The sequence below is a fragment of the Diplotaxodon limnothrissa genome, linkage group LG5 (genome assembly GCF_057381915.1).
Source record: "Diplotaxodon limnothrissa isolate DT_005_m linkage group LG5, D_limnothrissa_male_GT1.1, whole genome shotgun sequence".
Classification (NCBI taxonomy): domain Eukaryota; kingdom Metazoa; phylum Chordata; class Actinopteri; order Cichliformes; family Cichlidae; genus Diplotaxodon; species Diplotaxodon limnothrissa.
Genome location: NC_140600.1, coordinates 28,263,985 through 28,284,166, shown reverse-complemented (window position 1 = coordinate 28,284,166; position 20,182 = coordinate 28,263,985). Strand labels below are relative to the sequence as shown.

Sequence of the window (20,182 nt, the reverse complement as noted above, 5' to 3'; positions counted from 1 at the left end):
AATTTACATAGCGTACATACATTTCCATTATCTTAATATTTAAAAGAAAAAAGTTGCACAAGAAGTCGACATATACATGGTGGGAAACATCTTTATGATTAAAAATCATGACAATGACGCGCATAAATGTACAAAATAGAACCCCTTGGTACATTTAAACCACATAAAAATGACAATAAAATGGATCAGTAAAAAAAGATATTTATGATTACAGTATTCATAATATGAAATAAGGGTCATGTGATTCTGCAAGGTTTGCCTCTCTGAGGAAGGCAAATGTGTGATCTTTGCTTTATCTGTGGTTTCCTCCCTGCCTGTACGACCTGGCAGATGAGCCAGAGCGAGGGAGAGAGCGAGGGAGAGCGAGAGAAATCCCTAGAGACAGACTGAGAGAGAGAGAGAGAGAGAGAGAGAGAGAGAGGGGGACAGACAGACAGGACCAGACAGACTCCCTCAGCAGTTTAGTCGCCGGTCACTCGGCGCAAAACGCGGATCCTCTAAAGCTGATTTGTTGTAAGGGACTGAAAGTAGCTGAAGTACATTTTTACAACGTTGAAACTACATTTAAAGGCTGCAGCGATACTTCAGCGGCACGCAGATAGATAGATAGATAGATAGATAGATAGATAGATAGATAGATAGATAGATAGATAGATAGATAGATAGATAGATAGATAGATAGATTTTCGTGGAAGAGGAGGAGAAACCTCAGAGAGGAGGAGGAGAGAACCGAGACAGGAGGAGGACCGGAGGGAAAGGAGAGGAGATTGGAGAGAGAGCAGAGAAAAAAGGAGGATTTTTTGGAGGGGAGTTTGTTGTGAGATTTTTATTTTATTTTTTTTAGTCTCCTCTCTCTCTTCCGGTCGCCTCTCCTCCTCCACTCGTCCTCTCTGTCCCGGAGTATTTATGTCTGATTTTAGGAGCATTTAAATGTTAAACTTGATGGGTGTTTTAAACGCCACCGCCGCCAATGTCTCCTGTACTTGTAACTGCAAGCGCTACACCTCCCTCCAGAGCATGGAAATCAGTGAGTAATGACTTTTTTCTGCCTCTACCTCGCTCACTTTTTCCTTTCAAGTGTCTTAAAAATGCGTCTGTGAAGCTTCGCTGCAGGTACTCGGAAGAGTTTCTGTTTCCCTCTGCTCTTTCCACATTATTTCTTTTATTTAAACGACTGGAGTTAAGTCTTCCGTTCTGAGTCAGTTTAGAATCTGCTGTTAGTTTTAATATGTGTCATGGTACTCCCTGCAATTATTAACTGTGGTGAATATTACGTTACCCTTTCTCCTTTTCTAACGTTTGTGATTAATAACGCCTCATTTTGAACTTAAACCAAAAACCTCAGGCTTCCCCATCTCTTCCTGAAGACTCGGAATGAAAAAGCTCTTCTGTTTGGTTTAATTTATATCACATCATGGCTGTTTCGAGCTGTTTTCTTCGCCATGTCAGCTAACTTTGACAGTTTGGGGTTGCTGTGTTTTTTTTTTTTTGGTCGACTTTCTGAGCCGTTGGCGTTTTCTGTCTGCTTTTGAACTTAACGCTCAGCTGACTTGGGTTTCAGAGAAAACCTGCTCCTTCATTTTGGATTTTGACGGTGAAAGTAAGACTTAAAGTGCGACGAAACTGTCAGGACGTTACCTTGGGGGGACACTGAAAGCTGATGCCCTAGGAATACCTGGGTTTGATCGGTGACAAAGCAGGGGAGTTGGAAGTTTTGTCGTCGCTTCGTCATTCGAGCAAAGCCAGACGGCTGTCTAGCCGCCCGTCTGTGTGCGCGCGTGTGAGAGTGCGCGCGCGTGTGTTTATGTGTGTGGCCGTATCCGGGAAATCCCTGTGTTCCACTGCGTGTGTTTATATTGGCGTATACTTTGTGTCGGAATCTTTGTGTGCTGTTTGGTCTAGCAAGACAGTAAAGCAGCAGCGGTCCCTGTCTGTGTAGATATATATAAAATGTGTTCTTACTATTGCGTCGTAATATTGGAGTTATTAATGACTTAACTGCCCTGTCCATGGGACCCTTCGCCTAGCTGGATCTGACTCCCTGATTCATGTTTGACGACGGTGATTTAGGTCTTTTTAGCTGAGTAAAACTCACAGTCCCAGTATATTTAAATAAAATAAATCGCAGACATGATAACACTGGATCATAGTTCCTGATGCATGAGTATGATCTATAGTTTTTAAATCTTCAAAATATGTAACTAAACCTTTAAAAGAAATGCCATGGATCACAAAGTACAGTATTTGCACAGAAAATATAGAGTACACTGTAGTGCAATCTGTGCTTCATTAAAGTACTTGAGTGAAGTTATGGGGTTCTTCCAGCTGGGGACACCTACTATTAAAACTGCAAACAATCATAATGTTGTGAGGTCATTTAAGACATGAAAGCTGTGTGTGTGTGCATGTGTGTGTCACTCAGACAGCTTCAGACGCAGTTTAGGTTGTTGAAGAAGACAGTGCACACACAGACACTGCAAACAATTTAAGCCTATTGAGGTTTTTTAATGTGACGTCATGCACATGTTGCTCGATATTGGTCTGCCATATTGGATGTGATCCAACTGTCAGTTGCTGAGGGAAAATGTTTTTGTTCCCAAGTGGATGGCATTGGTTCTTGGAGGTTTCTGGCTCTCACTAGGTGAAATTGGTAGCTAAGAAGGCTGGGAATACTGATTTTTCCCTCACGACCAGTGATTACCAGATAGTCATGGACCAATCACCAAGTCTGTATTGGGTGTTATTTACTTACCCTTACCCTATTATCACAATGATTGTCACAAGTAAAGCAATATATCTCTCTTAATCATGTTTGAGGTTCCAGCAGCAGTTTCAGATAGATGGCCTTTTCCTTTTCCACAGCACCTTTAATGTCTTTTGCTTCACCACTTATCCAAATCTTGTCATGTATGACGAATTAAACATTTAAGATCTAGGGCAAACAAATCTTTGCAGTTTTGCAGGTTTAAACAAGCAAGCTACACACAGAGCGCTTATCTCCACCAAGGTCAGTTTCAAAGAAAATGTTCTGCATTTGTACCAAAACTGAACAGCCTCCATCTTTGCTCATGTTCCACCTCTCCATCAGGTTTCATCAAATTCGGCTTGTGTAATCCTGCTGACACACACAGAAGCCACAGACAACATCTGCATCAACAGACAATAAAAACGAGTTATAGTGAAGAACCAGACAAAGTATAAATCACATCAGTGAAATGGTTATTGATGAAATGATTAAGCATTTGCAAGTTCACCTTCATAATTGGGAAGATGTATTTGTAACAATTGTAAAAATGATTACTTTTAGTTTTCATTCAGTAGATAAATCATACATCCTCTAAAGTGCCAGAAATAGTGATAAAAAGCCAGACGTGACGTTATTAGAAGTCTTATTTGATCTGATAAATAGATCAAAACTAAAAGATATTTATTCGCAATCACATCTGCAGAGCTTAATCCAAATGAGCGATTAGATGATGACGTGATTTGCTGCCTTTTAAAAACTGAAAAGCCTTTTGAGCAATGTGTGAGAGACCTAAACTGAAGCATTAATAAAAAGGCTTAATTTCTCCTGAAAGTGATTTTTCTGGATGGTTGAAGCAATATTTTAACAAGTTTTGTGTTTTTCTCATTTAAAATTTAGAAGCCATGATAATGGAGAACGGTGACTAATGTATTTTGTGCAGAAATGGTTCATGATGGTGTCACCTGTCATTTTTCCATGCTGCCATGTTGAGATGACATAAGTCCCAAGCAGATGCTGTCAGACCAGGTTTCCCAACAATAATCCATATTGAATATACTTTGATTCTGTAAATGCATGATAAATAAAGTTATGTGCAATGCCTTGAAAACATACAAATGGTATACTTGTGACAGTTAGAAAGGTCAGTGTGTCAGTGGCCTCAATGGAGTTACTTTTGTGATGTATAGATTTCAGCAGTATAGTGTAGAAAGTTGTGCACTTACCAAGAAATAACATTTGCTTCATATGCTGCACTTTGCAGATATTTACAATTTATTCTTAATGCACAAAACACCCAAGTTATTCCACAATGCGTGCCTGACAGACAGCTAGACACTCTAATGACATATCCCCTTCCAGCTAGCTCTCATGCTACATAGCTAAGATGACACGATGTGTTCCCTCAACTTTCTGGCTGTTATTATGGTTAGACATATATGAAACACTCCAAACAGCAAGTTTTAGTACAAAATGTAATGTGTGATGGTAGATTTCAGTGCTGGTTCATTCCCAGTGACAGCTAGCTAGCAGCTCTTTAGCAGGTATTACTTGATATAGCATTGTTTGTTGTTTAAGCAGGTAAAAACGTTAAGTGTAAGAAGTATAAGCAGACTATTGTAAATATCAGCAAAATACGGCAGCTAGCATGACAAGCGCATTAAAATGTTCAATCACCAGTTTGGGTTGGTGCACAACTTGACAAAGCACTGTAGTGCCGATCCAAGCTGTAGAAATGCAATAGCTGTAAGTCACATGAAATGTTTTGGTAATATAAATAGGATTTTTTTATTCTTAGAACCAGTCTGCGATCGAAATCTCCCAACTAGAATTCCAAGAAAGTAAGTCCATGTAAGCATGTAGTAATGTTGATAGGGGTTATGGCAATCAAGCCATGTGATAACCATAGTTGCCTCAACTTGTAACAGAGAGGCAAGATAAGAATGCAGACAGAGGCGCATACTCAATTCTTCTGTCTGAAAACAGACGTGATGTTTAGTCTGGAGGACAGGAGGAGGGAAACAGATAAACCAAAGAGGCAGACAGTGAAGAGTACTGAGCAGACTAGAGAGACAGCGGAGAGAGAAGTTAGCAAGAAGAAAATGTCAAAACTTTGGAAAAAGCAAATACGGTGTCTGTAAAAGAAAACGACAGAGGAAGTGAAGGAGAAATAAGAGGAAAAAAGAACGGAACAAAAGACATTCTGGTGAATTTTAGATTGCGTAGGAGTTGACAGACTGAAACTAACGATGCGTTGGCTTTTATTAAAAAACCAAAAACAATATCACATTTAAGCTTGTTCAGCTTTACTGGGCAGTAAGCACCGGAGTGTGACAGGAAAGATGAAAAGCACAGTAGAACAAAGTAAAAGATAATCCCCGTTATGCACTTGATGCGGTGATCAAAGGATGACATGATAGAAAAAGGAGGGGTTCCCTAAATTTTTTACCTCTGAAGATCTTAAAAATAGATCTGAAGAAGAAAGCACAGATTTCATAGCAGACACCTGACATATCTGTTGCTGCATATATTAAGGCTGCCTGGTTCAGTTCACCTCTAAAAAAAACTAAAAAAAACCCCATCTTTAGTCATTTCACTTGAGCGGTATAAATCAGAAAGTTTCAGCTTTATCTGTCCAAGTTTTTATATCTCTTTCTGAGATTTATAAAAGACGTTAACATGGTTGTGTTAATTTTGCATTAACCAACACAAATGGTGCATCTAACTAGCAGATAATTAAAATAGTATTTCTTATAGACACTTTGAGACGACCACTGGAAATGAAATTAAGTGAAAAGCAGCTCTCCTAGCTGAGTTCTAAAGACATAATGCATCTCAAACCAATTTGGCATCCCATACCGTGTACCTTCAAAGCTGGATTTGAAGCATTTAAACACTTTTAAGTCACTGAATTTAGATAAAAGCATTCATCTGAGATTTGTGAAAGAGCTGCAGATCCTCTGAGTCACCTCAGATTATCATTTATCTGTCTCGCTTCCTCTCATACGCATCCTTCCTTTGTCTCACAAGTTGTAATTGTAGGGTTTTGTGTACCTGTGCAGTCACACACACACATATGCAAAAACACATCTGTTCTGAGCAGCAGATATTGATAGTCAAAGCACATGACATCAGCATTACTCACAGACTAGCCGTGTGTATGTGGAGAGGGGGAGTGAAGTCATCGCTGGTATCAGCTTGTAAGAATCATTTCCTACCAGTAGCTCAGTTTCGCTATTCATTTGTTACTACATGTCTGGCTGCCTTAACATCAACACGTCCTCAGTCTGACTCTATAGCTGACATAAATGTTATCAATAGTGTGTGTCGAAGTATGTGTGAGTTCAGCTGGAGGGTAGGAGTGTGGGTTTTTTGGTTAACGAATTTGAGAAAAACAGTCATAGAGTTCCTGAGTGGAGAGGAGGATGACGCCAACGTTGGCAGGAGGAAGGACACAATGTGACCACGCATCATGTTCAGTCACAAGGTTGATCCTTGCAACAACCCTTATTTGATCACATTGTACTTTAACCTCTTAGCATCCACCAGATCGCCAGTGAACCTTTTAGTGTTAGGGTTAAATTCCCAACAACGCTTCATAAGGAAATGTTGTTCATCTGGTCGGAGATAAGAGGAGTTGAAATGCATGAAAGACAGTCAATTTCCAAGATGACATCTTCTGCTTTTTGAAACTATGCTTGTTTAGCATGTTGCTAAAATGCAAGCTAATGTGGTTTGCTGGTGACTTCTTGGCTGTTAACAGGTTCATTGAAGACAGTTCTTGATTTTTTGTTCTTGCATTTAGCAGTGAATTACCTCTACTAAATCTGGTAATGAAACAATGACAACTTGTAATACTAACAGGCTTTAGCTTTCAATATTTGTTCCCTCTACTAACTGTAAGGGTGGCAACATAAGTAATATACAATCTGAAAATCATCAAGACATATTTGCTCCTTTATTTACAGTTATAAATGTCTACACACTAGATCAGACTCTGAACAATATGATTTATAAGCCCACTATACCCATTTTCAGCTCCATATTTTTAATATAATATTCTTTTCAATCCAGTTCAATTTTATTTATGTAGCATTAAATCACAACAACAGCTGCCCTTAGGTGCTTGAAATTGAAAGGATAGCAGAGAGAAACCCCAGAACAATCAGACGTCCCCGTATGAGCAAACACTTGGCGACAGTGAGAAGAAGAAACTCCCTTTTAACAGGAAGAACCAGGCTCAGGGAAGAGCAGCCATCTGCTGTGACTGGTTGGAGGAGACGGCAGGGAGGGAGATAGATGAATAGATTTTCTAAACAAATGAGATTATCATTCTTGGTTTTAGCTTTTTCCCTTTTCTTAAAGCTGACTCTCTGATTGCCCAATCGTATATGAAAGATATGGCCAGCAGGTGAATGGGATTTCAATGTATATGACATTTTCACTTTCAGTGACATCATACAGAGCCATGAGTGGAAGAAATAACTGAAACAGGGTGTTTTAACTTTTGCTGACAGGGATTCCTTGAACAGTTTAATTGAAAATGCTTGTAACAGAGTTGTATGGCAGAAAACAAGGAGCCTAATAGGTCCACTTAAATAAAACATTAGTCCAGAGAATTTCACATTAAAATGATACGGAAGAGGGAGATAATTTCACTAGACTAGCCTAACTATTTAATTGATTTACACTTTCCTGCATTTTAAACAACATATTTTTTCTTAAGGAATTAAATATATGAAGTTTGTGTTGTAAACCAGTAAAAGTGATGACTCTGATTAACCTTAACCACAACCAAAAGAATCCAGTTTTCACTCGTAATTCTGTGACAAGAACATTACTCTCTCCTGATCTTAGTTTGGATAATTGCACCTACTTGCACCAAATTCAACAAGAATACATGTAAGTTTTATGTATAGCGTGACAATCTCACATCTAAAATTCATCCCGTCGTTCTGTCGCTATCATGTGTCACGCTGTTAAAATGAAAATCCCTCCCACATCCTGTTTGGGCTGCAGCTTCCATGTGGCCCAAGACATGATGTGCATTAAAAAACAGGAAAAAAAGCTTCACTTTTTTTCTCCCATTTCTGCTTTTGACAGATTATTTTTGGCACGAAAGTACATCCTGAGGCAACCTGCATGGAAATCTGTCTTTGATTGTTTTACTGTAAACTGTGGTAGCAACACAGGAATGACGCATAACGCTCCTTTTGACATATCTGTCACCTTTATATTGGCACATTGTTTGGGGGCTGTTGACTGATTATTTCTTCAGAATAATTAAACAGTGTATTATTTCAGGGAAAGGGTTTCAGCAAAGTGCTGAAAATAGAGTTAAATTCTTTCTTCCTTTCTCACTCACTCAGTGAATCATGGAAATTAAATGACTGAGTCTGTTCTGGCTGGCCTCCTAGACTTATTATGTAAACCGCTCTGTCTGGCTGTCTCAGTCCTCTGTGTGAGTGTGCATGTGTGCGCACGCATTCACATGTGTTAGTCTGCGTTTGTCTGGTAATTTCCTCCCTGTGTGACAGTGTATTTCTGTGTGAGCAGTCAGTTGAGGGGGGATTGAGAAAGAAAAAACAATATAAACAATAATGTTCCTTATTGGACTTTTCTCGCAGCTAAAGAAGATGGGTTGGCGTGGATCAAATTCTGCCTTTTGTGTTTCATTTTTCTGTGACTGACAGCTGGCATCGTCCCAGAAACAGAATCGCTTTAATCCCGTGTACGATATACAGATAGTAATTTGTCTTCAAAAGAATTACCACAAAAAGTTGGCACATCTGCTTCCCCTTTGTTCAGTTTCCGATAACGCACGACTCCTGAGTAACTGGGTTCAGTGTCTTGCTTAAGGGCACAAAGAATAGCATTTCCTATTTACTGCGAATTGGTGAGAAATTGCCTCTTTCCAACGTTTCTCACCTCCTTGCTTGTTTCATCCTTGATTTTTCCATTTCACCTCCTGTCTTGTATTCAATTTCATGCATTTTTTAAAATTCTAGTGGCGGATATGTCAAATTGATTCATTTTCATTAGTGGTTTTTAACAGAGATCAACCATATTTATATATTTAATATTTATGATATTTAATCATTTGAGGAATAGCCGATGCCCTTTATCAGTTTCTTTTTTGTATTGTTTTTTATTGTTGTTGTTTTTTTTAATTTAGTTCCTTTTTTGTTCCCTAGAAGCAGAAAAAGTCTTTTTCATTTTAAAATTTTTCAGGTTTCCATCACATTATCCTTGAAAATTCAGTCAGAGCAAAATGTATGTGACCCAACAACAATATCAGTTACTGACAAAGTTAAATGAGGGTTTTCAGAGATGTTAGAGAGACGCATTGCTCTCAATGAAGTATGGACTGAAATCTATGGGAGGTAAATGGACTGGTGTTTTTATAGTGCTTGCCTACTCTTGCTGAGCACTCAAAGCCCTAAAACACTACAAACCACATTTACCCATTCAAACATCATTCATTTCTATCACTTTAAACACTTACCTATCACACTCACACCATCAATGGATGCATCAGGGGCAATTTGGGGCTTAGTATCTTACCCAAGGACTTGAGGAGATGGTGATCAAACCACTGACCCTTATATTAGTAGACTACTTGCTCTACCTCCCGAGCTGCAACTATATAGGTATCAGGCAGCTTTAACCTCCGGTCAGTTATACTTTGACAGTCTTTTCACAGTAGATATATATATACTTATATTTTGCAAAGTCAATACTAATACCGAGCCTTTTGTAATTTAAAAACCTGCATAAGTAGAGGTTCCTTAGTTGGTGATGGTTCTTTGAAGAACCAGAGAACGTTTAAAAAATTTGAAACAAGTTTTCCAAGAGAAGATAGCGAGAGTTGCCACTAGAAGATGAGTATCAGCCTGCATACTTAATTTCTAATGCAAGAAACGTCCAACTGTGCCTTTTTTTTCCATAGTGGGTGAAAGACCGAAAGTTGAGGCACACAACAATGTGTGCTGCTGGTAAAGTTTCTGGGCAGCCTTTCCTCATAACAGCCATCCCTCAAGAGTCTCTCCATCTAAAGCAATGCATTATCGGGGGCTGTAACATCTTTTTACTGAATTTTAAATGTGAAAATGTGATGCTGTAATCTTATTATAATGCATATATGTGCGCCCTGTCTTCTCTTTAATGGGTGAAGCAGTCTGAATAAAACATTCAAAAACTGTAAAATAATTTGGTTTATATGTTGGTTGGTTTATATCATATATTTTATGTTTATTTCAGCATCTCCTTGTGGGAACGTTGTTATGGTCTCTGTTTCCGTTTGTTTCACGTCACGTTAAACATATATATCATCCGTAGGTAAATTAAGAGTCACCAAAAAAAAAGCTTTTGCTTGCGTAGGGTCGAGGATGTATATATGCATATACACACAAATAAATATGTTTAAAGTAAACATGGTCAGGTTTTACTTTTAAATAATTTTTCTTTTCTTAAAAATTGAATTTTGACTAAGTAGACAAAAAACATTATTAATTCAACAATTACTGGATTAAATAACACACAGTTGCAGATTTAAAGTGTTTTTTTCCTTCATTCTTTGTTTAAATCCTTTCGTTCCTTTTTATTCAGCCTCTCAGCTGTTCATTGTTTCTCGGTCTAGACACCAACAACACACACACAGCTCGAAAAAGTCATCAGCATGTTCTCATCATCATATATGTAGATGCATGCAGTGTGTGTGTGTGTCTAGGGGTTCTGGGTCAGCAACACTTTGGGGAGTTTGTGTGAGTGTGTGCTTTTTGCATATTATCTGCATACCAGTCAGCATTCAGCTGAGCCTCTTGTAGGCTGTTGGACCCATATTGTCCCATTAATTAGTCTGAAGTCAGAGCCAGCCCTATATGTCTGTCTCTCAGTGTGAATAAATCCATACAGAGACTGTCTGAGGTCCAAGAGGCTGGCTCTATAAATAAAGGCAATGACTGTCTGCCTGCTGTAGGCATAGACTCGCACACAGTAATGTGGAAAAGATTGTCTCTTGTTTTTCGTTAATTACGCTGAGGACGAAAAATAAACCTTTATGACTGTCTGGTCTAAATACTTCAATTGTTGTGTCAGTGTAGTTTAAAAAAAAGACTGTTTTCTTATTAATTAGTCTGGGACAGAGGAAGTTGCTAACGTTAATGTCTGATTACGTGTTGAGAAGAAATTAAAGTGTCCCTTGGCTTTTGTTAATTGGTCTGAGTCATAATTTGTCTGTCTGGTCTTTTAAGAGCGTGGTGTCACCTGCTAATGTGGAACAGGTCATGAACGCAGGCTTGTCTGCTGAAAAGAAAATTTAAATTATTATTATTTTATATCTTTAAGAGTTTGTGTTTTTGTCACCTCTGTACGGATATGATTGGATGTCTACATGGAATTTAAACGTGATGTCATGTAGAGACTATTCTGAGTGACACGTCAGTAGTTTCATAAGTAAATTGGTGAATCGTTTTCCTTTGTTTTCTCAATTACAAAGTTTCTCCAATTGAATCTGTTCATACTTAAGATCAATGTTTATTTAGTCATTTAGAATCGCACCCCTATGGCATTAATATGGAATCTCTGGTGTTAAATGAATTAGAGTGATACTCAGAATGAAAGTCATCAAAACTGTAGTTTATGAGTCATCTTGTTTAATTAACATTTAGCAATATTTTTGCCTTAAAAGGTTAGTAACACACATTAACCTAACTTGAAGAAACATGAAAGTAGTTGAGTGATTTCAGACGTTGTGGGAAGAAATATCAAGATTATGTTTAAGTTATGTCAAAGGCCTCCATGAGTAATTCAGTTTGCAGATTTTCATTAGACATTCGGATATTCAGATGTATGCAAATGTTTGCTGTGTCAATGGTGGCATTTTTGCATTTGAAACCAATGTCGTGCTGCATCTGCTGGGAGGCAGTGGGTGAAGTGAAACAGTCTGAGTATCTTTAAGGGTAAAGGTCAAGGGTCAGGTCAGGAGAAGGCAGGGAGGAGGAGGGGTGAAAGGTTCATTGTCACAGCGGAGGGGGTTGGTTTTGGTTGTTTGTGTGCCTTCTCCCATAATATTTCTCCTCACTAACTATATTATGTTAATGAATTCAGTTTTATGTTCCTTGTTTGTTTTTTTTAAGTGCAGATATATTTATGAGACCTTTGATGACTGATTGATTTGTTTCTGTCCACCTGCTGACAAAGCTACCAGTAAATATAACAACTGGACATATTGATGCTGACTGCAGGAAGCCACAGATCAATATAGATAGCCAAGTCTCAGCACAGGGTTGGAGCAGGCTCCAAAAATGAAAAATCTGCATGCTGAAATCAAAAAATTAGAACAAACGAGCGTTTTAAACACACATTTTTTTGACGTCCTTGTCTAAGAAAATATTTGAAACTGCAGTGCTCAATGAAATTATTGCTTAAAATTTAAGGTTAGAAGTCTAAACCATGAGTGTCAAATGCCCAGCCAGCCAGAAGATCCAAAACAACCCACTGGATGGTTTTTCAATGTCTGAAAATTTCAGTGAAGCAGGTCTTAACTTTTAAACTTTTCTCTGGGTTTTTGAAAAAGGAAGCACTGTGCTGACAGTGTCTGAGAATGAATCATGTCGTGAAAGTCTTTCATACTGTATCATTCAAGCCAGATGTCTGAATCATCACCAGTTTTACAGCCTTCTTACTGACAAAGACCTTACGTGTGGCCTGCCCTACCACACCAAAGCAAAGTTGTTAAGCCAGGTAGGCAAAGTGTTTATTTGATTTATGACAGTAGCCTTTGTGGTGACAGTAGCCTGAGTGAATATGGAAGACGGACACATATTATTGAGATTCCACATACTTTTCTGAAGACATCTCAGACTTGAAATGAATGGCTCATATGAAGTCAGAGTGTCTTCTAAAACAAATGGAAAAATTTAGACAGTGTTTTTTTCATTGCTATTTTTCCTTGATTCACTGATCTAGCCCACTTGAGATTAAATTGGGCTGTATGTGGTTCATGAAAGAGTCAAGACTAAACTTGGATGACTGTCAACTACTGGAGAGCATCTTACAAAAAAGACAAAAGCATAGATGATTTTCACCAAATGTGAAAAAATAATTTGAGTTACGTAAGTCACCACATACGTATTTTGGCCTTTTGTGTGGATATACCTTACATTATGTTCGGAAGCAATCCGTGATGTAGATTTCACACAAAGACGTTTTGTGCGACATTTACGATGATTTGTCAACCAATCAGCTGCCCTCACTGCTAGACAGAGTCTAGACAATGGACACTTCAGTGTACAAAGCACACACATACACTCCCATTCCCCCCACCCACGCGACACAGACGCTCATGACCGTGGGCTTGACCCCTGTGCGCACACACACTCAGACTTCCAGAGAGAACGCGTCTGCCTCCTTTGCCCTCTGGCTCACAGGAAACAGCTGGGACCACATCATTTGCATCCTCAAACACACACACACACACACACACACACAGAATGCCACCGTGACTCCTCCTAGCTGTTTATATTGCTAATAATTATCATTACATATTCAACCATTCAAACACATAGACACAAACCAAGCTCCACCTAAACGCCAAGTAACCCCCTCACTCTCTGACTGTCACAAACGCACATACATTTACACACGTACACACTGAGTGGATTTCAGTGTGTCTAGACAGAGCAGCAGGCTAGAAAAGCACACAGACAGCCCCTGTACTCCGCTTCAGATGCACATTAAGGATGTGATTCTAATGGTTTTAGGGCTAAAAGGTGAGAAAATAAAAGCCCACATGCACATCAAAACAAAGTTATATTACAATCATGCTCTTGCACTGTGGCCAAGTCTACATCCCCACTAAGCTGGCTCAGTCGGAAAACACATCTTTTCCTTTCCACTGTGGCCTTTTGTTCACATTCGATGGTGTTTTTCAAAGCCCAAAGCAGATCTCCTGGTCTACAGAGCAGCTAAACATGTAAATGTTGGCCTCAGATTTTTGATCATTGGAAAAATCGAAAAGTTGATCATGGGGAAAAGTATGCAACCTAAGCCTGCTTATGGTGGAATCTATTCGCTTTTTTAGAAAGGGGTTATAAGGAGTAAGGGGTTTACCTTTAAACTAATGTGCTCTGAGAATAGAATAGAACTAAACTTACTGTTGGTCAAACAAACAAGCAGCCTCAGTGCTTTTCAGTCAGTTTTTTATAGCTATGTCTGCACTACTACAGACTGCAGAAAGAAAAAGAGCTTTAAATGGCTGGAGACTTCACAGAGTGCATTTCAATGCATTTAAATATTTAATGTTTAAACTGTAAAAAAACAAGCAGAGGAAAAAGTGAATTTCGAACACAAACATATCCCCAAATAAATAATGATGCAAATAACGGTGCAATGGTTTGCTAACATCCTATGATCAAGGGTGTGTTCAGGGGGTCACATAGGGTGGCACTGGCCCATCTCAAAAATTTCACCACTTTGCAAAAGAGTTCAATGTAAAACAAATTTCAGGCTCCTTTGCAGCACTAATTTTCACTTAATGCTATTTGTATAAGGGCGCGCAGACCTGCACATTAACATGAAGACTCTGCCTAATGTTTCTCCAAATTTCTGCTCAGTGTTTATTTCTGATAAAATATTATGATAATGGCATTGCATTATATAGATTCTTCAAAACTATATAAGATGAAAACGCTGTAGGAGAATTTTTCAGCAGAAGAAGAAAGCTTTTTGAAATTTTATTTTTGGTCAGATTTAGCAAATATTTGACTGTTTCATGTTTCTGTATTTGCAGTTTTTATGTCTCGGCAACAATAAAGGTAATAATACTACTTCGAATGCTATCGAGATGAGCTGTTGAGATGGCTGTCGAGTTTTAAGACTTGCTTTTGGAAGGACTTAGATAGTTCTGCTGCCCACAAGTGGCAGAAAAATCTGTGAACGGAGCTTCCAGCATCTGTGGTGTCTCAGCCTGACAGCTGTTTTTGTTTTACGTAAACATACCAAATTTTAGTCCATTAAAGTCTTTGTGACGGCCTTGATTGTGCTCTTCATGTAAGCATGGGGACCACAAGACTTGATGATGATGGGTAGGAATGAGAAAACAGGAAATTTAAAAGAAAACAACATGTTGCCTTCATCGGATGTACATGTCTGATGAAGGTTTGTTCTTTTTACTATTTTTAGCCATGACTCAGTGTCCAGCCGCTCCATGGCATCAGACTTAAATTTGTATTTGGCTACCCCACACAAAGTCCACAAGACCTTTTGGAGTCAGTTGAAGTGAAAATTCAACTTGAAAGGTTTAAGGAACTTCTTAGAAGTTGTTTTTTTGTTTGTCTCCTAAATGCACCACAGTATGGAAGGAGTCTTCTTACAGGAGACAAACTTTGAAATAGCTAGTTTCTTTAAAAAAGACAAACAATTCCCATCACACCTGCACTGACAGATTCTTGGCTACATCAGAAACACGATCGCTGCTCACATTGTGTCCACTAGCTTCCCACACCTTCCTCAGTGAGGAGACGGTAGACTTTGCCAGCTGGCATGCACAGCTTAATGTGAGGCCCATATCATTTTGTGCTCTGGAGGCATGGAGCCAGTTTCCCAGCTTGTTTGCCATCCATCCATTAAGCTTTCACAACACACACCCTCTTATGGTAAACATTTCTGACCCTGATGATACGGAGAAACATCAACAGCATTAAAACACTGTCGGCTGTAAGTACAGGGAAAATATCATTGCTCTCTCGCAGACAGATTTCCACGTGTATGTTGGGTTTTTGCCAGATGTCTTTTGCAATAAACGTTAGAGTTCTACATGTCTACCACAAAATATTCAGACGGTAAAATATTTTCACCCTTTATTCCCCCCCACCCCCCGCTCCTGCTCATTCTTTCCTTTTTATACTTTCCATGCAGTTCTTTGTTTCAGCTTTGTTGCAGTCATGCTGTTTGGGTTTCTGCAGAAAATTGTTTTGTCTAAACTAGAGGTTATCTCATCTCTAGCACACAGACACATACACACACGCAAAGGCACAAAAGCAAAGGCGTGTTGATTCATGTGGAGGATAAAGAAAGGACATGAGCTGATTAGAGGTGAGTCTTTAAGAAAGAAAGTGCCCTCTCAGAGCCAGGTGTTTTTGAACGTTTTAGCCACCGGGCTCTGAGAGTGCACTTTCTTTCTTAAAGACTCACCTCTAATCAGCTCTCGTGAGGCAGGTGAGGCTTCGGTTTCTTGCTCAACGGCACCTGAATAATAAAGGAAGCATTCAGGTGTTCACTTGTTGCTATTGTTGGATTGCAGTTTATAAAGAGAGTGAGGGTGGCGGTGTTGGTCAAGGGAGGGTAAGAATGTGTTTAGTCATCAAATGGTTCAGTATTTCCTTAATGGAGCATGTTAATGTAAACAGAGATCATCAAATGTAGCATTTACATTATTATTCCACCATCATCATAGGTATTGGCATCTGTTACAATTCTTCAATGAAATAAAAGGAGCGACTGCCTGGGAGGGGAATTGCTACTAACTTAAGAAAATTAGCAAAATGTATGTTAGGATAGGCTTTCTGGTTTTTAATACAACCACAAATAGTCTGGTTGCACTTCAAAACCACAAAAAAGTCTTAGAAGATACTAAGGAAAATAGTACAACTTTTCCAAATGACTTATTCTTGAAGCATAGATCGTGAAACCTTAAACTTCAACAGGTTGCTGCTTGTGAAATGACAGCGTTTGCTTATTATGTTTTTTAAATTCTAAAAGCAAACCAAATATGTTTGGAATTTGGACTTCGTCGCTATGATCCTGAGCAGATAAATGAGTAAAGCGCCAAATCACAACAACAGTCGCCTCAAGGCGCTTTTTATTGTAAGGTAGACCCTACAATAGTAAAATTGTTCATTATTGAGAAAAAAATATATAATGAAAGTTAGAATTAAGAGCCTTCTGAGCAAACCTACTCCTTATTTCGAGTCTTTGTTTGGCCTCCACCTCTTCAGCTGTTAGTGTGTAACTTGTAACTGCGTAACAGGTGTGTCGTTTTTAAAAGAGATTAATTATGAACACAGCTTCCTAGCAAGTCTTTAAAAGAAAGAGCTGTAAAATTTGTGAATTCATCAATACAAGTGATCTATTTTAGATTATGTTTAGTCATCCAATTCATCACTGATATCAAAATATTTAATAGTAGAGCTTTTAGTGGGGATTGGTACTTGAATCACATGGCATCCAGTCTGAGCACAACAGATTTTCGTGCACAGTAAATCATTAACATCGTTCTCAGTGTTTGCTTGTGTTCCGCACACACTCACTGTAGCCGCAGACAGAAGTGCTTTTAATTCATTAACCATTGTTTATTAATGTGGAATTGATTTTCCCATGCAGACACACAAAAACGCACACAGGGTCAGACAGACATTGTTTTGTCTAGCCAGGTGTGTGTGTGCGCATGTGTGTGTGTGTGCATGAAAGGACTGGCTGAGCGAGTTTTGATTTGGCAGCTGGAGACGAATGCCTGGCTCACACACACACACACACATACACATATTTGCCTCGTTTTGCAGGCTTGATCGCAAACTCATTACCTCTATAACTGCTTTTAGCTTATCTTAGGCACACACACCTGCAGAACACAACAGGTTTGTCCTTGAATATTTATTACACTAAATTCATACCTCCTTAGTGACCCTTTATCACTGAAACACCACTAATTTTTCTCAGTATTATTTCTTTTATATTCTTCTAAATGCATAAAAATTCACTATTAGTGGGCTATTGTGATACATTTAATGCTATGAGTCATTTTTAACAAGTTTTTGGAGCATGGCTTAAAACAGTTCTCTATTGAGGATACGCAAGTAAAATAATTTATAACTGTTTTGTCAGATAAAAGCAAACTTTTGGTTTCTTTCAGCTTTTGGACGTAGCTCAAAATGTCTTAGATGTTAGAAACCCATTTAGTGACTTAGCACACTTACAAATTCTTGCTCACTAAAGTGACCGACTAAGATTAAACTAATAGTAGCTGGAAAAAATCAGTAACATCTCATCAAAATTTAAAAAAAAAATCAGCCCAATTTCCCCAATCCATGTATACAGGATGCATCTTAATACTACTTAGAGTAGAGAGTTGGGTGTTCGTCTTGTAATTGGAAGGTTGCCGGTTCCAGACCCGGCTCGGACAGTCTCGGTCGTTGTGTCCTTGGGCAAGACATTTCACCTGCCGCCTACTGGTGTTGGCCAGAAGGGCCGATGGCGCGATATGGCAGCCTTGCTTCTGTCAGTCTGCCCCAGGACAGCTGTGGCTACAACTGTAGCTGCCTCCACCAGTGTGTGAATGTGAGAGTGAATGAATAGTGGAATTGTAAAGTGCTTTGAGGGGTCCCGAAAAACGCTATATAAATGCAATCTATTATTATTACTTAATGCATTAAATCGTGACATTGAAATTCATTATTAACATTAATTTAAATCAAACAACAGGAAATTAATCAACGACTGTTTGGATAATTGAAGTCATTTCTGGCCAATAACATGAAACATTTGACAGATCTGTGCCAGTTTTTACATTAACGGAATTTCTTTATTCTTCAAACTGTTAATCAGACACCGCTAGACATTTGACAATGCTGTCTGGAGTCTAGGAAAATGTGACAGCGATTCTTTTTCTAATGTTTTATAGAACAAATATTTGGTTAATAAGCAGAAATAATCTCAGAAGAGTCATTAGCTGGAGCTATGAAAGAAATATCGTGCACTGGCACATTTTCATATTGAATCACGTCCTCTTGTGATAAGTTATCAACACACTGGTGCCAAATACTTAACATTTTTATTAAAGCATTCAGGAGATCTAAACGGGCTACCCTGCCAGTCTTAGGTCACTTAAAGACTCCTTATGGTGGAGCGTATAAAATGAATGAGGGTAAAGTGAAGAGAGGGGTGTCACTGTACTGTGATGTGTTACTGTAAACAACCTAATGTAATAATATCATATTGAAAACTGATCCTTGGCTCTCAGCCCCTAGTGTATGCCAGTTATAATATGCATGATATCCGTACTGTTCTTTTATGACAGAAATAATAATTGTGTATACTAAAATGAAATCGTGATTATTTAACTATTGGCTTTACAAACACACACATTCATTAACAGGGGACGTGGTGGGAACACTGGGTTATCATGTTGAAAGCTGGGCCCAGACTGTGGGTCCAAGTGAGGCCTGTGGCTCGGCACAGATGTGGAGAGTGAGGGAGAGCTGTCCTGACGTGAAGTGGGCCTGGCAAGAGACCATTAGCAATGTGGAGAAAAAGGCAACTGTAGGCAATCATTAATGATCCAACCATTAATGAGCCCTCTGCAGGTTTATCCATGCAAAGTGTGTTTCAACTTTTTAATTCCCACTAGAAAGATTTTGTTGATCAAAGGCTGATTTTCAGTTATTTGAAATAGAGTTGAACCAGTAACTGATTTTTTTAAAGAAGGTCAAAAAGTGCACAGCTACAAAGAAAAGAGGAGCGCTGAATTTTTAAAAAATGAATGAGGGACAATAATTATTTGATGACCTGTAAATGTGTGTCTGTGTGCGCGCAGCCACTGATTGCACGCTGCTAATGATTATTATTATGTCTAGTGTCACTTTGGATCAGGTCCATTATAAACACACACACGCGAATGTGACCTGCCCCGTGACTTTCTTGTCTCTTTCTCATTCAAATGAACACCGTGTGTGTTTGTGAACGAAGGTCTATCTGTGTGCGTGCGCGTCTGCGTGTGCGGGGGTGCGAGACGACAGGGGTAGTCTAGCTCCTTCTGGCTAGAATTATAATGAGCAACACACACATACACTCGCGCGCGCACACACAAACACAGAGCCAGACAAGCAGCTGATAATGAGGTTTGATTTTCATATGTTTCAGACAGAATGCTCTGCAGGTCAGCTAGTACACAGAGGAGCAGTGTGTGTGTGTGTGTGTGTGTGTGTGTGTGTGTGTGTGTGTGTGTGTGTGTGTGTGTGTGAGAACACTGAGTGAATGATTTCCGGTCTCCTTGTTGGACTTTACATACTGTCACTTTTTCCATTGTTAACATTGATGGCTTTGCGTGTCCAGTACAGCACGAGGTGTGTTGTTTGCGTTTGTCTGTGCCTTGTTTCCATTTCGCTGATGTTTCTGATGTCAGCACAGCAGGGATTCTATTTAATTTTTATTCATTTCCTTTATCATCCCACAGCTCAGCCAGACTCCTGCAAACCAGAAAAAACAAATATTCTTAAGACATGCAGAAACATAACTGTAACTGTGTGGTCAGGATAATGTCTTTTATACAGTTTTACATTTTTTACTGTAATAATTTTGGTGAAAACAGTGCAATTGCTATAACAGAATTAAAGATAAAAAATGAGTTATTTCTGTAAAACCTTTGGACAACAGATGCCAAAC

At 38.9% G+C, this 20,182-nt stretch overlaps 1 protein-coding gene across 1 annotated transcript in view; it reads left to right on the top strand.

Annotated features, from left to right (window-relative positions):
- The first annotated feature begins 481 nt into the window (after positions 1-481).
- The window catches only part of pmepa1 (prostate transmembrane protein, androgen induced 1), a 33,973-nt gene continuing 14,272 nt past the window's right edge, over positions 482-20,182 (top strand). The window contains exon 1 of the mRNA XM_085354462.1: positions 482-1,027. Within this exon, the coding sequence (XP_085210588.1) occupies positions 931-1,027 (97 nt within the window). The 5' untranslated portion in view covers positions 482-930. The remainder of the gene's footprint in view (positions 1,028-20,182) is intronic.